The sequence below is a fragment of the Acanthopagrus latus genome, chromosome 8 (genome assembly GCF_904848185.1).
Source record: "Acanthopagrus latus isolate v.2019 chromosome 8, fAcaLat1.1, whole genome shotgun sequence".
Classification (NCBI taxonomy): Eukaryota; Metazoa; Chordata; class Actinopteri; order Spariformes; family Sparidae; genus Acanthopagrus; species Acanthopagrus latus.
The window spans coordinates 25,995,859-26,012,341 of NC_051046.1; the positions used below are offsets into that span (position 1 = coordinate 25,995,859).

Genomic DNA, 16,483 nt, shown 5'->3' on the forward strand with positions numbered 1-16,483 from the left:
GATAAAAATGTAAGATAACCTCACATATGAATGGTGCTCACGTTACATTTCTGATTCCTGGTTGATGGCAGCTGTATTCAGGAGATGTGCTTGCAAATCCAGCAGTCTCGCTAGGTAAGAATAGAAAGCACAGGCAGCTCCAAGTACATGAAGTGAGCAAAAGTAACTGTGAGTTCACTACATTCTAACAGCCAGAGTCTGGGAATGACGAGTCAGTCTGTCTCTGTGGGAATGAACCACAGTCTGATATAAAGAGGTAAACACTGCCTTTGCCTGTAAGCTAATCAGTATGCTAAATTTCAAAGCAGGTAGCAACTGTAGCTCGTATAGTGTCAGAATGCTTAGAACTAACAAATGACTACATAAGGTCTGACTTAAACTAATGAACTGTCCATCAAAAGTCCAAAATATTTCATTTCAAATAAATAAGAATAAATCTGATTTTTTGTATCCAGACATTTTGCATTGCACAAATGAAAAGACTTTGAGTCGGAGTGTAAAATGCAGATAAAGACGGAGAGAAGGAGCTGACTGCTACTCTCCCTCACTGCACTCGCGTTGAGCAGCGGCGCCGGCTAACTACCAGACTGACGGAGGGAAAATCGTCCCTGCTGAGGGATTTTGAGCAGCACCACAAAAACCTTTCTCCCGCGAAAGCGTCGACGCTGTGACGGCTTGACAAAACATCTCGGAGAGCGGCGGCGGCTTGCGAACATGCACACGGAGATACACTCGGAGCAGGAGGAAGTAAATCACTTAGCGTTACTTCCTTCGCTCTTAATCTGACAGGTGTCAGCCGTGAGAAAGGAATGAGAGGGAGACTTCGGAGTGCTCCTGGAGTGCCTTGTGTTCCTCTATTCACTGGTGCCATCCAGACGTCTCTGCAATATAGCAATAAAGACATTGGGAGTTTGTGTGTGTGTGTGTGTGTTTGCCTGGTAGCCTTTCTGCCTATCTGTGGTATGTCTGCAGCAATTTCCTGTGAAGTGTTTTGAGTAGCGAGATGAAAGTGAAGGATAGTTCTCTTGTTCCTGTTCTCCCGTCCCTGCCTTCTCTACCTCGTCTCACCCTGCACCCTGCTCTGACAATCTGTCTCAAGAAATAGGCCTGTAGAAACAGAAGAAAGTAATCAAATCACTGTGGAGAGAGAGAGAAAAAGAAAGAAAGGAGGAGAGCGAGAATAAGAGGGGCGGAAAAGAGAAACAGAGAAGACGGGTGGAAAACTGATGCACTCATTAGACAGGAAGCAAAAAAAGAAGAAGAAGAAGATGTTTTGGGGTATTCGTGAAGCGACGTCAATCAGTTAGTCAGTGAGGTGTTCAGAGGAAACAGCGATGGAAACGGAAGCAAGGATGGATTGAAGAAGAAAGGAATAAAATTGGGAGAGGGTGTAATGAAAAAAAAAGAAGAAGCATGCAGGCGAAGAAACGAAGACTCCATCTTGCCAGGCTGTGGTCGAACATCCCATGGTTCAACCAATCAGCATCCTTTGAGGAACTACTGGCAGTAAAGGGCGTAGTTCGGGTGAGAGGAGAAGGTGTTGTTAAAAAACAACAATGACGTTTGATAACCACATCTAATGATAACATAGAATATAGTGCGAATAATATAAGGATGTTGAATTGCTGTTACCGCGTTAGTACAAAATTCAGGCATCAGAATCAGTAGCGGGAAGGAAAATTGGTGTCTGGTTACTACATCTAACAAACAAACTAAATAAAGGCAAGAGGAAGGAAGGACAAAAGAAAGGAGCTGATTTGAATGATGGAGGGCAGGAATAAATCGAGAACAAAAGGAGCGAGGCAGGAAGGAAGAGTGGAGGGAAGACTTCCTTGCCTTCCTCACTTCCCTCCTGCCTCGGGAAAAGGGAAAGACGTTAGCGAGATGCTAAAAAAATGAGACGTGCTAAATATCAGAAAGACGGGACGGAGAGCGAAAGACTACATCACTGAGGAGCACTGATCAAGCGTCACACCAAAAGACTGGCAGAGAACGTCTGCGGAGAAAAGGTTGCGTATGCGAAGCAGCCTCAGCCCGGTAGCAATGAGTGCACCACCCGCCACGACCGATCTCTCCAGGCACAGAGAAGGTCACCGTGACACATTTCACATTTCCAGCAGTCAAACTTTTTTGTCAAACCGGGACTTTGTAATGGAAATAAGTGCCACTTTTTTTACAGAGGAAATATCAGCTGCGGCTCTCCCCAGAGAGGCCTGATAGATTCTCGCCCAGGGCGATATGTGGCCCGGTGTAAGGCTCAGGGCAACGTTTGGAGGGGAAATCTGTCCCTGTGTCCACCTGTCTCTGTACTGCCTCCTTTGTCTCCGTGCTTGAAAAGGAAAAGGTGAGCCATTGACTGCTCCCTGCAGCGCTAAAAGCTGAGCCAGTTTTTTTAAAAAACATGTTAAGCTTCGGCACAAAAGAATCGCACGTCAAATGGCTTTTAACAACAGCCTTAGCCGTGACAGGCAGCGCCCTGGAGCGCCTGCTGAGCGATGCACGCAGAAAGAAGAGGAACACAATTGACAAATCCTTTTTGGAGGTGAGCAAGAGTGCACCGACGAGCGTGCTGGATCAGGCAGACCTTGAGATTTTGCATGCGGAAATCGCTGGGGAGGCAGAGAATCACGTGAACTTCATTAAAAGCTAATTGACTGGGCCTGTGACAACACTTCTCTCCTTTAAAGTTGGAACAAACGGCTCGATGGCCAGCAGCTCTTGACATTTCGCTGTCTGATCACCGTGTGATCACACCTGGCTGAGAGCATGTGGCATTTCACAGGGAGTAATAATTAAGCAGATACAGGGTTTTTTTTTGTCTCCTGGCAGTGTCAGCAGCGTAAAAAGCACTGAGGATTTACATCTCGGCCAGCAGCTCTTCAAATTAAACAATCTCCGCTTGCACGATGGTTTTACACTCTCGTCTGCATGTGACATTTCCAAGCAATCAATAAGAAGATGTGCTGTGTAATTTAGTTTTGTGATTAAGAGAGTGGTGACATTAAAAATATACTTTTAGTTCCTCTGGATAAAGGGACACTTATCTTTTTTTTTTAATCCCACTTCATCTGCTGTCATTCAAAATGAGCTCAGGCAGTAAATCTAATACTGAGGCTTTGGGATGGCCACCTACCTCACCAACAATCCCAAAGCCTCAGTATTCAATTCACAAATAAGATCTTTAAGAATAAAACTATGAAGAGTCTTTCTTCATTACATACAATCACACCAAGAAGAATGTAGTGAAACTTCAGAGCACTAAGAGGACCAACTCCAGAGTGAAAAAATGAACCTGAATCTACTTGTTTTTTAGCGGTGAAGCTTATCTGACGCTTCTTTTCCTGAACAGCCTGTAAAACACTCTCTGGGCCTTGCACAAGTACCCGTACAAAGAGACCTGTTCTTAGAGTAAACATGGGTATACACTGTATGATGTGAGCCTGCTTCTGACCCAAGTTTTGAGCCACATGGCTCATCCACGAGTCGGGTCAGCGAGGATCGATCAGCTGCTCCAGCTCCAGGAGAGATGCCAGACGTTTCAGAAGAATTTCTGACATGTCAGACATTCCGAGGCCGGATTGATCGAGCCGTGACAACAGCAAACAGGCCCGCTTGAGGTTTTTCCCTCCTCCTTCTATCAGGGCCAGTATCAACAAGAGAAGGGTTGGCAGGAATATCAAGAGAGACATAGTGTGACCCAGTGCTACCGATGAAAAAAACATTTTATTTCCCATTTTACACACATACAGTGTGAGCACTCAGGTCGTGACTTTGAGATCAGACCCCACATGAGTTGTAAGCTTTGGCTCCCATCATAGAAGATAATCGTACAGTATAGGTTGGAATTAAATAGCATGTTTCTAACATCATACAGAGTAAGTTTAAGTGGAACATATAAGAGATATAAGAGACGTTTTTGTATTCCTCAAATTTATCATATTTAGAATGAATGTATTTATGGTTGTCCCTTTCAAATCCTGTGCCTTAAAACACGCTGTTTGCTAGTCTGAAGGTGAACGACTGCACATGTGAAAAAAGTTTTGTGACTCCAGACAGAGCCGTGCGACATCTCATAAACTGACTTCAGTGATGTCAATTGAATCAGCACCTGTAAAGCTCAGCCCTCTAATGCCACCATAACACTACATTTAATTTTTTTAAGTCCTTCAATTCTCAGGTGTCAGCTTCTTTTTGAGTGACTTGCTCGCACTTGCGCACAAGTGAGCTGAAACCGAGCCGAAACAGGCGATTTCCGACTAGTTTGTACGAGCACAGACCTCGTCGTGCTGCTCTTTTTGTCCATAAGGGACGCGCTCAGGCAGCTTCAGCGACAACAAAAGCGCTTCAAGATCTCGGCACGTTCAAACCTGCCGTCGAACCCCGCTGCATCAACAGCGCCCTCGCTTCCAGAGATCCATTTTCAGAAAGCAAGACCAAGCTGTGGCTCTCCGCCGGTGTGCAGAGATGTGTGGCGTGCGCTGTGGTATGAGCTGATATGCGCCTCAAGCCTTTTTTCGGGATGAGCTTTATCACACATATTTTCCACATGCTCATGCGTGTCGGGTCCTGTCCAGCAGGCCTTTTGCGCTTTACACGCTTACCAGGAGGAGAATCATGACGGACGGCATCACGGCCGCAGAGTGAAACAAACAAGCAGGAGACGACAGATTTGTGTCATCATTCTGAGAACGACGGCGGCGAGTCGACAAACACCTCAACTCTGACTGCTGTTTGACTGAGTTCGCGCCCGCTGAGATGAAACAGGTGCGTGTCAACACTCATTCGGCGTCTAAATATTTGCCTCCAGGAAAAAAAAAAAAAAAACTTCTGTGCGTAATTTCTGATTTGTTTGTTATATTCCGCCGCACGACTTTCTGAACAGCGTGACGTCGCTGGCGAGTCTGAGGGAGCGCCTCTCTGACAGAGATGTTCTGGCTTGTGCTCGTGTCATCACAGCGAGAGCCCTCAGGTCCGCCTCCCCGCCGCTTGTCTGTCTGCGCCTCTGTCTGCCAGTCCGCCTGTCTTGGGCCGGGCTTTGGCCTGTGTTAGTCGGGGGGGGAGCGCGGGTCGGCGCTGGGCGGGAGAGGTTGGTCTTAAGGCTTTGTCCACACATCACCACAGCTGATTGCTCCTCTGGATGGTTGGGATTCTCGGCTAAGACAGGGATTACTGACCCATGTCGGCTTCCCACCTTTGCAGCAGCCTCTCCGATGTTCTCCCGGTCTGAACTCAGGCGCCCCGGAGAATTGAAAAGATGTGAGTGTATGTGTGCGCCTGAAAAGATCTCTTTTCAACATCCGAAGCAGATTTTTTTTTTTTTCATCCACATGCATGTGTGTGCAATGTACATGAGGTCTAAAACAAACAATGGAGCAAACAAAAAAAAAACAAAACTGTGTCATCACCTTCCAGATGAATACACGTGTTGTTTGCTTCCCTCTACCTGACAGAACTTATTTTAATTACCACCTGAGATTAAAGCAGCTGGCGATCTAAAGAGGGTCTTGACCTAACGAGGCACAGTGTAACCTCAGCTTCGCACTTCTTATGCATTTCACATTTACGCCTCAGTTTAATGTAGATTAAATATTCTCATGAGGATGTAAAACGGTGCGCTGGCAAACTTCACAAAGGCTTTCCATCAACATGGGGGCGAGCAGACAACGACAGACATATCTGCGGCACTGTTTGCTGAGAGGAGGGCTGCCCTTAATGCTTCAATCACGCTATGCGACTTTCTTTCTCATGATCTGGATTCTTTCAGTCGTTGTGTTTCGCTCTTTACATGACTGATGGACTGCAGGGGGTCACACAGGGGGAGATCGCACATGTGAGATGTGACACTGGAATGATGAGGCCCAAGCAGTCCGAGTTGTTCGTGCGCTGATATGCAGCAGGTTAAAAAGGAAGATAAGAATATATAGGGGTGAGAGGGATCATTTTTACAATTACAAGCTCCTCGACCTTCGACCAGGTGTTCAGCATACGTCGGGATGCTGCTGCGAGCTCCTGGATTGCGTCTTTGATCAGTCCACAAACGGCGATAGTCGCACACGGGAAATGAGCGCTCCAGGAAAATCATGGCTAGAATCTTGCAACGTAACTTGAGCATAACCCTACCAGCTCTGTGAGAAACACACATCAGCACAGCACTAGAAATATTGGTAAATTCTATCATTTCTAGTGCAGAAATTGCTATTAATCAAATTAGCATGAGATCGAAAAATGTTGACATATAATTTATTATTTTGAATAAAGGCCAAACATTACATTCACCGTCTTCTCATGTGATTTGCTGTTTTGTTTCATTTAAAATATGGGTTTTTTTTGACCGTTTACGGAATAAACAGAAAAAGCTAACTGGGAACATTTACCGGACATTTATTTGATAACAGAAGTAATTCTTACCTTGAAACTCTTCTCTTGCAGTTTGCCTCCAAGAGAAGAAGAACCTGACAGATTCTTGACTCGTCCACAGCAGAGAAGCTGCAGCATTGACAGCATGTCTAATGTTTTAGATGTTCATAGCACACAAACACAGCAGTCTACTATACACTAAACACAACTCTAGGACCTATACTTTATCATGTGAATGGGACACCTCATTTAGGTTTAGGATCTTATTTATTCACTGATTTAAAAAAAATGTTTAAGACTCCCGGTTGCAAAGTCCAACAACTCAATAGCTGACATTCCAGCCTACAGTTTACAATCGAGCTGTTTCTTCCTGCAGCTCAACTGCTGACATTCCAGTCTACAGTACACAATCAAGCCATCTCATTCTGCCATGAACTAGGCTGAAGTTTCCATTGTGTCAGGGTAGTTATTAGCCCAGAGACAGAGGGAGCCAGCCAAGAGAGGAGTTAGGGCTGTCCGTCAGCCTCTAATGTCTCCGCACAACAACCCAAACCTAAACTGACAGGCACACACCACACTGACAGCCCCCTAACAACACACTATTGTTCCCTCGCAAATGGCCAGGACACACCTTTCAGTGCCCACAGAAGAAGAGAGTGTGGCAGAACGAGGACGCACTCAGACAGCCATATACTGCTGGCCTCAGTCCAACCAGCACAGTGTATGTATATACTGCTATGATACTAATATACTGTGTATCACGATAAAGTTTGTTTTCTGGGAAAGTCATTTAAGGAACCCATGCTAAAGTCTCCGTGAGGACAATTTAAATACCATCATTGATTTTTTTAAAATACTATCCATCCTATATTACCCTGAAGCTGTCCTGCCCACTGTAACACAACACTACCTACACGATGACCTTATACAAGCAAAGACGTTAAAGGTAGTGGAGCACTCATCAATTCACAGGGTTTGTGGTTCAATAGCAACTAAAAGCGGCAATACAACAAACATGCATCTACACCTAAAGCATAATCAGCAGATGCAAAGCCAGATACATGCAAAGCCGGCATTTCGACAAATGCTGCAAACATTTGACAGCCAGTACAAACTGCCAAACGGCAATTCCACAACTGTACAGCGTGAAAGACGACATACTAAAGGGTCAGGGTTATTGTTTTTGTTTGTGTGTAATTCAAGTGCAATTTTTGCTAACAGAGACTGAGAGTCCTTTTTATTTATTGTTCCTGGTTGTTTTGTTTATTTATTTTGGATATTTAAAATGTCTTCTTCGCATTCCAATTCCAATGTTAAATATTCTTTAGAAATAAAAGTTTATTGATCTTTGAAAGGGTGTACTTGCATTGCTATGTCATTACCATTATAAATGGTCTCAAAACAGCAGTATTATCGTTTATCGCAATGATTTCTGGGACAATTATTGTCCAGCAAAATTTGTTATCATGACAGGTGCGTAATACTAAGACTGTCGTGTCCAGCTTTACACTTGTAAAGGTGATCTGAACAATGTTTATCAGCCTGTGAGCTGCAGCCACCAACTCAGTTATCATTGTTGTCAGCTTGTCTCATGTTGAGCTGTTCAGCCGTCTGCGTTGCAAACTTTACAGCGCAGTCTGCCTTTAGAGCAGTGGTCTCAAACTGATCCAGTAAAGGGCCGCTGTGGCTGCAGGTTTTCATTCCAGCCAAGCAAGAACAACCACTGCTTTAGAGGGAGAGGAGGGCTCTCTGCATCAGCTGTGCTCGGCCAGCAAGTGGTATTTGAGACTGGACGTACTCTGATGGTTACTCCGATCACATCAACTGTAAATGCAAATAGCTTTGTTCTTGTGGACAGAAGCATCTAGCAGGGCTGTGAAGCTCAACCTGCCTTTCTAAAGACCATTTTCTTTATCTTTTACTGCTCAAGGAGGTTTGTTTCTGCTGCCATCCACAACGTTACTGCTGCAATGAGATGTTAGAGACTCAACAATCCTATGTATGCAAGCATTTGACTCACCTACACACACACACACACACACACACACACACACACACACACACACACACACACAAGCATGCTTACGTACATATCTCGACTGTGTCCTGTCATGCACTCTCCCAACTGAGCTATCTTTCAATATCTCTACACACACACAAACACTTGGTGAGCTGAGGCAACAGCCTGTCCTCTCTGGGTGCTATCCAGTGGATGCCTTCCAAAAATATCTGATCCCCTAAAGGCATAGTTCACTCAAAAGCAGTCGCCTGATGTTTTCCAAACGAGTCTGATTTCAAGCTGAAAGCAGCACCACGCACTGTCAACATGCATCTGGTTTAATGAGAGCAGGACGGCACTCTCTGTCACTTTGCAAATGCTTTGCCCACTGTGGAAATGGGAATTTCACTGTAGCGCACATTCATCAGCTTCCATTTTGTGTGTGTGTGTGTGAGTGTGTGTGTGTGTGTCTGTGTGTGTGCACATCTTCTTATTGCCTCAGCCTGTCATTAACCTCTCAGTGTGCTGTAACAGCCCCTGACATATTGCAAGGGGGCATGAACACATATGATGATGATATTGTACATACGTTGTGTATGCACTGTTGAAGGTTTCAGTCAGAGCGCGATTGGAGCTTTTTTTTCAGAATTTAATCTTAATTTCTCGTTAGTTTTTTCATGTCTCCAATTGTTTGCCAGTGGCACTGGGTTTAACTCCAATGTGGAGGCTCAGAACACATGTTACAAGCCACAGGAACACTTGTGTTACATTAAAAATGGAGACGTGACAGAGAACCCGCAGAGACTCCATCTGACGTCCACCCTACCTTCTGTCGAATCTCCTCTTCCATCTTGATGGGGGAGCCAAACTCAGCAACCTGACGGACGCCCTCGCTGGCGTAGCCTCCGTACTCCCACAGCACGTATCCTCTGGAGTGAGACGCACCAATCAGAGCCGACCAGTGGTTGGCTCGTCCTGGAAGACAGGAGGAGCGATGACAGAAATTTAGGTTGGAGCTGTTTTAAAGAGAAGGGATACTAGCTGAATGACTGCTGTAGCTGACTGTCTTCCTTTTGAGACAAGGATGACAAATTATATTTTTCAGAATGTCTCTATGTAGATTAGTTAAAGGGTAACTCCACCAATTTTACATATTTAAGTGTGTTCACAGGTCTTGGGGAGTACGACTGCATATGTGTTAAAGTATTAAAAAGCCTTTTGTGGCTCCAGACGAAGCTGCATGTAATCTGATAAACTGCCTCCAGTGATGTCACTCGGTGGCTAAATTGCATTATGGGTAATATTGGTTCCAGGTTTTGAAAAGCAGTCCAGTTTAATAATGAACCTTAAAGTATTTTAACCTCTAATCATAACATATCTAATCATCGTGTCTTGTGCCACTAACTCAGCAAAGCATCCTGTCACTCAATCTTGTGGTCACGTCAAGTCCCCCGGGATAATTCCCTGGAGGCAGTGTTATATTATTAAGTTTCATAAAAAGTCAAAGCTATTTATGTTCATGTAACTTGTGACAGTTTGGACTTAAAGAGCACCAGACTGTGTCCAAGCTGTGAAAAGAAAGGAGAGCGTTTCCTCCACGTGCATAATGAGTGCACATGGTTTGAACTCACGTGGGTAGTCCTTGGGATGGAGCTTCTCTGACCAGTTGCCGTAGAAGGTGAGTCTGTACTTGGCTGTTCCGCAGGCGCAGCACTCCATGGCAGGGGCCTCCGTGGCTTCACCGGGCACCCGCTCTACAGGGAGTCAGGGTGTGAACATGGCAAACACACACACACACACACATACGCGCACACACACACACACATTAAGATTTACAGGTCAACAAGATGCACAAGCCAATTACAGAGTACACATCTGCATAAATTACCAGTTGAATGACTACAACGGGAACCATTGAGAATGACAGAATATTACATTGTTGCATGAAACTGCTATTTAAATGACACATTAGCTTTGACGCAGGCTCATAAATATTCACATATTGGCCTCCACCAATGTTTTTCAAAGATAGGTCAAGGGGAGTTCTTGAATATTTATGATTCGCCAAATTATACAGGAGAAAACTCTCACTTGACATCTAAGTTATAGCAGAATGAGTAAGCAAATTGAAAACAGGCTGGCTTGATTGGCTTGCATAATAGCCTGGAAAATTAGATTTTTTTTTTTTTTTTTTGGAGGAGAGGAGAGATTTTATGAAAGCAAAATTCTCCTGAGATTGAATTTTGAAAACCATTTGTCCAGGCTCTGGTTTTTATTGTACAATAACGGCGTGCATCAGACCTCAGAGAGTCCCGTCTCCTCACCGTCTCAGAGAGAGCCGGGTGCTTATTTTGGGAGTGGGCAGCTTTCCAAACTCGGCATCTTTCTCAGCAGTGAACAGGTACAGTGAAAACAGTGGAACAGTGATGCTCCGTGGTGAAATTCAAGGCAATATTCAAATTCCTCCTAGACTCCCAGGAGATCTGTGACTCATTGTCATCACAGTTTTTCCTGCTGGTTCACTTGGTTTTATATCTTTAACCACAGTATGAAAGACAGACCTGTTCTTCTCCGTGTGTGTGTGTGGTGGTGGTGGTGGGGGGGGGGATAAAACAAGTGATAATGGCACCACGATGAGCGGTCAAGGATGAAACGACCAGCGAGGGAGAGGGAGAGATGACGGGCAGCTGTCATTACCTTTCTCGCACAGTCGAATGGTGAGGGAGCCTTCATCCTGGAAATAAATGATCCTCTTCTGGACGATGCTGGCCCTGGAGAGACAGACAGGGGGGCGGTGAGAAAAAAAAAAAGAAATTACAGGAGGAAAAAAAAAAACGGGACAGAAAGTTGGATAGTAAGAGGAGTGCAAAAAAAGGGCACTGGAGGGATAATAGTGTCATATTTATTTTTTTCTTCAATATCTGATCCATGTAATCCGTGGCGAGAGAGGGAGGTAATGGGTTCTCCGAGATTTCATAGTGGACACAGATTACACATCTTTTCACCGAAAGCGGTGCTGTATTTTTCCAGACCTCATGACACAATCACACTGCTACAATATGAAATGTAACCGAGCAATCATGCCCACAGACATGAAGAAGAGAGAGCTGGAAATTACAGTCGGACGCCGGAATATAGATCTTTACACAGGCTGAGCACACCGCCACATTCTAACTTATGGGCTAATATTGGCTGGAAATGAAACTGTCCCCGTGAAAATAGGTTGTTTTACCCATATCCCTTGCATTCCTCTTCAGCGAAATGAAATGAATTTCTCACACTGCATAGGCAGAGCTGCCAAACGTGTGTGTGATATCACTCCAATTGAAACTCTGCGGTGATAAAGGAGGTTAAAGCCAAAGGTTGACAGAGGAACAGTAAAGTCTGGTGGCCATGCAACACACTAACAATGAGCTGCATGTACTGTCAGTACTAGTTCAGCAAGTTTGCACAGTTTCCTCAGAAAAAAATACTTCCCTTTATGAGTGTGCTGTCATGAAATAAAGCCATAGATGAAGATGTGATTGCTGGCACTTAACATGGCTTATCCCAAATTGAACCAAACCTCTTTTTTAAGAAATGTGTTTTATAGGAATCTGGGTGTTGTTTAATTTCTACACCAGCTTCCTAAACTCTGTTTTCTGGAAGCCAAAATTAAAAATTAGAGTGCCTACAGGGACCAAAACTCATGAATGCATAATTGTTCTACATTAGCCTGGAAATATTCATGAAAAGGCTCAAATTTATAGAACTACAGTGGATCATATCCCATGTCACCAACCTTGTTTTACATTTTTTTACATTTCCGTCACACCATACCACTTATATACATCTGTTATATGTTCATTCCAATATGACTTAGTAACACTAAAGTTGACTGTGCAATTCTTGGTTTTGACAGGTGTGAACTATTACCCTGCGCTACAGTCCAGCGCAGCAAGAACTGATCTGCAGATGCTCGGTGCACATGCGGTCCTGACCTGCTCACTGAGATGGGGAGGTGAGGCGAGACGTGTCCTGGCTGAGGGTGGAGGAGAGGCTGTTTCACAGTATCTTTCATCTGGGTAATATGTGCAAGAGCCCCCCCCCACATCCACCACCACCACTTTAAAGAAAACTGTTCTGTCCTCTGCAGCGTTTACCGTCATTTATCACAGAACTTTTGATTAAGACTACTTTTAATAACAGCAGATAAGACTGCTAATGAGCCATAAATATTTAAGGCTACCGAGTGCTGCAGGGATGACGTAGTTTCCCAGGTTTACCTTAAAGCGCCCTGGATCCCCTCAACAAAAGCAAGACGAGCATGTGCGCTCGCTGTGGTGGTGTTTAGTATTCACTGATGCATTTACAGTTGAAGAACGCTATACAGAAATCTCCCGCACGTCTGTTAACTACAACCGAAAACCCATTAAAAAATCAAATTGACTTTAAGACAAGGGAACATGATGCGCTAAAATATTCACTTATTTTCAGGTTTTGGGTCTCCTGCACTCTATTTAGATCATTGAGAAGAATATAATGGGTAAGTGTAGAGTTCCATATTGTGTGGTTGTTGGAATTTAATGGTACATGGTGTGTTTGCTGAAGTACTGCTGATTATATCACAGGCTAGTACTGTCTCTAGATTTGTTTAACCTGTTAAATAAGGAATGAGTACTGTGCGTGTGCAGTATGTGTTTCAATCACATCAAATTGTTGTACTTTATTTTTCCTGTGGAGGTTAAAGCACATACATAAACATAAACTTGGCTTTGGGCTTTAACAGCCTGGCTAGGAGGTTCTGAATAGACAAGACAAAAGGTGCATGAACACCTGCAACTCTCCACCAGTTTGGGATACGCCGCCATAGAGAAGCAAACAGAGAAAAAGTTAGAAATACAAACGCATCATTAGACGAGCTCACTGCACTGCTGAGGCATCTGACGGAAGACAAACTTAGAGGTAGAGCTAAAAGAGGAAGCTGCACGACAGTCACCGAAGACACATACTGTATCTCACAGTGGCTTCAGGTAGTCTTCCCTTTCATTTGATCATTTCAAAGCAATTCATGACCCGTCCCCGAGTCACTCCTCGCAATTGTTATCTTCAGCAGGAGCAGTTTGTGGACAGCAGACAACTTACAGCAAAGCCCAGATTAATGACCTAGAAAAAAAATCAAGTTTCACAGTCAGAATGCCTTAAATCAAGCAGGTTATTGCATCAGAAAACGCCCCGAAAAGCTCCACTATATAACTGTGTCGTATAAATCGGAATACAGAACGATTATATAACTGCCTCTTTTTTTTTAAAACAGTATTTTTGTAGCAGCCGAGTCTTCGAAGTGTCTGCACCTCGTACAGCAGAGAGACATAAAAGTGGGATATGAAAGTGAGCTGAACAGCACTGACGGTGGAGACAGAGAGGGCCCGGCGACATTAAGTAGGAGTTATCGGTTATATTGCTCCTATAAATCTAACACAGACTGAACGGCACAATATACCCTGTAACATGGCTTGACTGCCTGGGCATGAAATTGGAAACAAAAGTGAAATATAAAGACTATTACTGAGCTATCTTTGATAGTTCTTAAGTAAATTCTGTAATAGCTTCAATGTGGATGATGATCACAGCTGTATTTGTCAGACACGTTCCACAATGAAGCCGATCATTTGGACACAAAGATTTTACATCCGTTCGCAGTGAGCTGTCAGTAAAATTGATTCATACCTTCGATTACACGTCCCGCCTGTCTTTCGTTAAGATATCCCGCTCCTCGCTATCTGTTCAGTCCGCGAATCAGTTTGTGAGTTTCCTTGTCTCTGTTTTGTCAATGTGTCAATTACAGGTCGCTGTGCCTCGGAGAGAGCAGACAATAATAGAGACATATGAAGGAAGAAACAAGTTCTAACTAGATTGCTGCATTTCCCTCTGGTCGACTCAGTGCATCGTCTCCAGCGCTCTTCAGAGGGAATGTAAGGCCACGGCGCGAGAGTTGTGAAAAAGTTTCTACTTTACATTTACCTTGAAATTCTGCAACCAGTGTTGAGTTCTTTACTGACGTTAAAGAGCAAAACTTTTCCACATTTAATCACTGGCAAAACTGTAACATTTTCAGATGCCTGTGTTGCTGATGTTACAGTTTTTTGGAAAAAGGTAGCTGACTGCTGAACATCCCGATCAAAGCATAATACGCTGCTAGGAGCATCCAGGCAGAAGGCTGGAGCTCTGCAGATACAGAGTCCACAAGACACTTCCAGTGGGTCATGAGTGATGATTGAGAGGGATTTTTTTTAGATAGTGTTTTGTCAGACAATTCTGCACGGTGTACCTTTAGACTGGTCAGTGTGCATGTTAAACACTTACACATATCTCACAGATATGATACGGTAGACAGCAGCCTCTGCGTTATGTTTTCTGGTACTTTTTTGTCTTCGGGAACGGAAGGCCCCACAAACCTGCCAGATCATCGCCGGTACGGGTATATCTACGGAGCATCAGTGATATTGGTGAGACGTCTGCACAAAACCAAAAGGAAACCAGGAGCAGCTTCTTTCCTCAGGCTGTGAGACCCCTAAACTCATTCTCCGAACTCCAAATTAATTAATAAGTCAGTATGTTTTTGTGTGTGTGTGTGTGTGTGTGTGTGTAGCTTTGAGGATTATACCAGCATTTCATTATACTATCTCAGTTGCATCATGACAAATAAAATGTTAACAAAAGCACTCTTGTAACTGCGGGTAACATTATGAGTGACTTCAAAACTGTCACATTCCTTGTATATGTGCACCTAGTTGGCCAATAAAGCTGATTTGGATGCTTCATATTCAAACAGTCTGTTTTGGAACTTTAATGTTATAGCTGATTCTCTCTTCTTGGAGGCAATGAGATAACAACTGAGGAATTATCATCCTGCCATGGTGAAATGTCCTAGAAAGCAATTTCCATGCGCTCACTGACAGCAGCAGACAGCAGAGCCATCATGTACAGCTGTGTTACTGGCAGCTGGAGTCACCTTGTGGCTCTGTCTCTGCCAACCACTGGCTCTGTAGCCGCTAAATGCTCCACTACGTTTGCTATGTTGTGCTGCGTAGGTAGTGTGACATGCCTGCATTTGCTGCCTGAAAGCCGGTTGATGTGAGCGGTGTGAGTAAACCCAAGGAGTAAAGTCGCGGCTGTAGAAACCAAAACAAGGAGATTAGAAGACGATGAAGGTCTGTGTGGACCTGAGGGGAGCAGCGAGTTGGGTAATGATTTCCTGTTGGCTCATTACACTTTCACATTACACGCCGTCATTTCATCTATTGTTTGTGTGAAAGTATTGATTACCTGCAGCTTTAAAGATAATGAAACATGTAGTGTGTTCTTATGTTACCTGTGTCCTGGAAAACTAGGCCAGCCAAACACTCACCCCTGCACACACACACACAGGTATATTATATTATATCATAGTGCAAACATCACACCATGGCAAGGTTTCGGGCGCGGCCCAGGACAGGAAGGCTCTACAGCGGGTGATTAAACTAACCAGAGAATCACTGGTACCATCTACAGAGCATCAGTGACACTGGCAACGTGAGATGTCTGCATAGAGCCCAGAGGATACTGAAAGACAACACCCAGCCTCAGCCACGGTTTGATCACAGCTCTTTCCTTTGCCATCTTTCCCCTGACTATGGGATTCAGCACCAGGCTCCTCCCGTTAGATCTGGACTCTCGCATCCGGCCTTTTCTCTGGAGACGTCCTCTCTCTCTGACTGTCATGTCAAATAGCACACCCATGAAGCAGCTGGCAACATGACTCCCCCACTTCCTGACGTACTGGCAGCAAAGTGTAAATGCAGATGTCCCTAAGACATGTCTTTTAAACATGCAACGGCACACTTGGCAATTGTAGAAAAAAAAAAAAAACCATTTGTCTCCGACACAAAAAGTCAATCTTGTGACAAAGAATGTCATTGCTTCAAAGTCCGTATGTGCCCATCTGTTTCTGATCTGCCACACTGCTGTTGGCAGATTTTTTTTCTTATTGCCTGTGCTTCCCCTTGCATCCCTCTTTTCAGATTCTCATTAATCTTACTTCTATTGGCATCTCATGCCTCATGCATTATATATATTCCACATCTCAGCGACATGTCTGCCGACTTC

At 44.2% G+C, this 16,483-nt stretch overlaps 1 protein-coding gene across 3 annotated transcripts in view; it reads right to left on the reverse strand.

Moving 5' to 3' along the window:
• Positions 1 to 16,483, reverse strand: part of LOC119024754 (spondin-1-like) — a 91,983-nt gene that overhangs the window by 48,798 nt on the left and 26,702 nt on the right. For all 3 annotated transcript variants that reach the window (XM_037107826.1, XM_037107827.1, XM_037107828.1), the window contains exons 4-6: positions 11,054 to 11,127; positions 9,988 to 10,110; positions 9,183 to 9,331 (exon numbers count right to left, since the gene is read on the reverse strand). In XM_037107826.1, the coding sequence (XP_036963721.1) occupies positions 9,183 to 9,331; positions 9,988 to 10,110; positions 11,054 to 11,127 (346 nt within the window). The remainder of the gene's footprint in view (positions 1 to 9,182; positions 9,332 to 9,987; positions 10,111 to 11,053; positions 11,128 to 16,483) is intronic.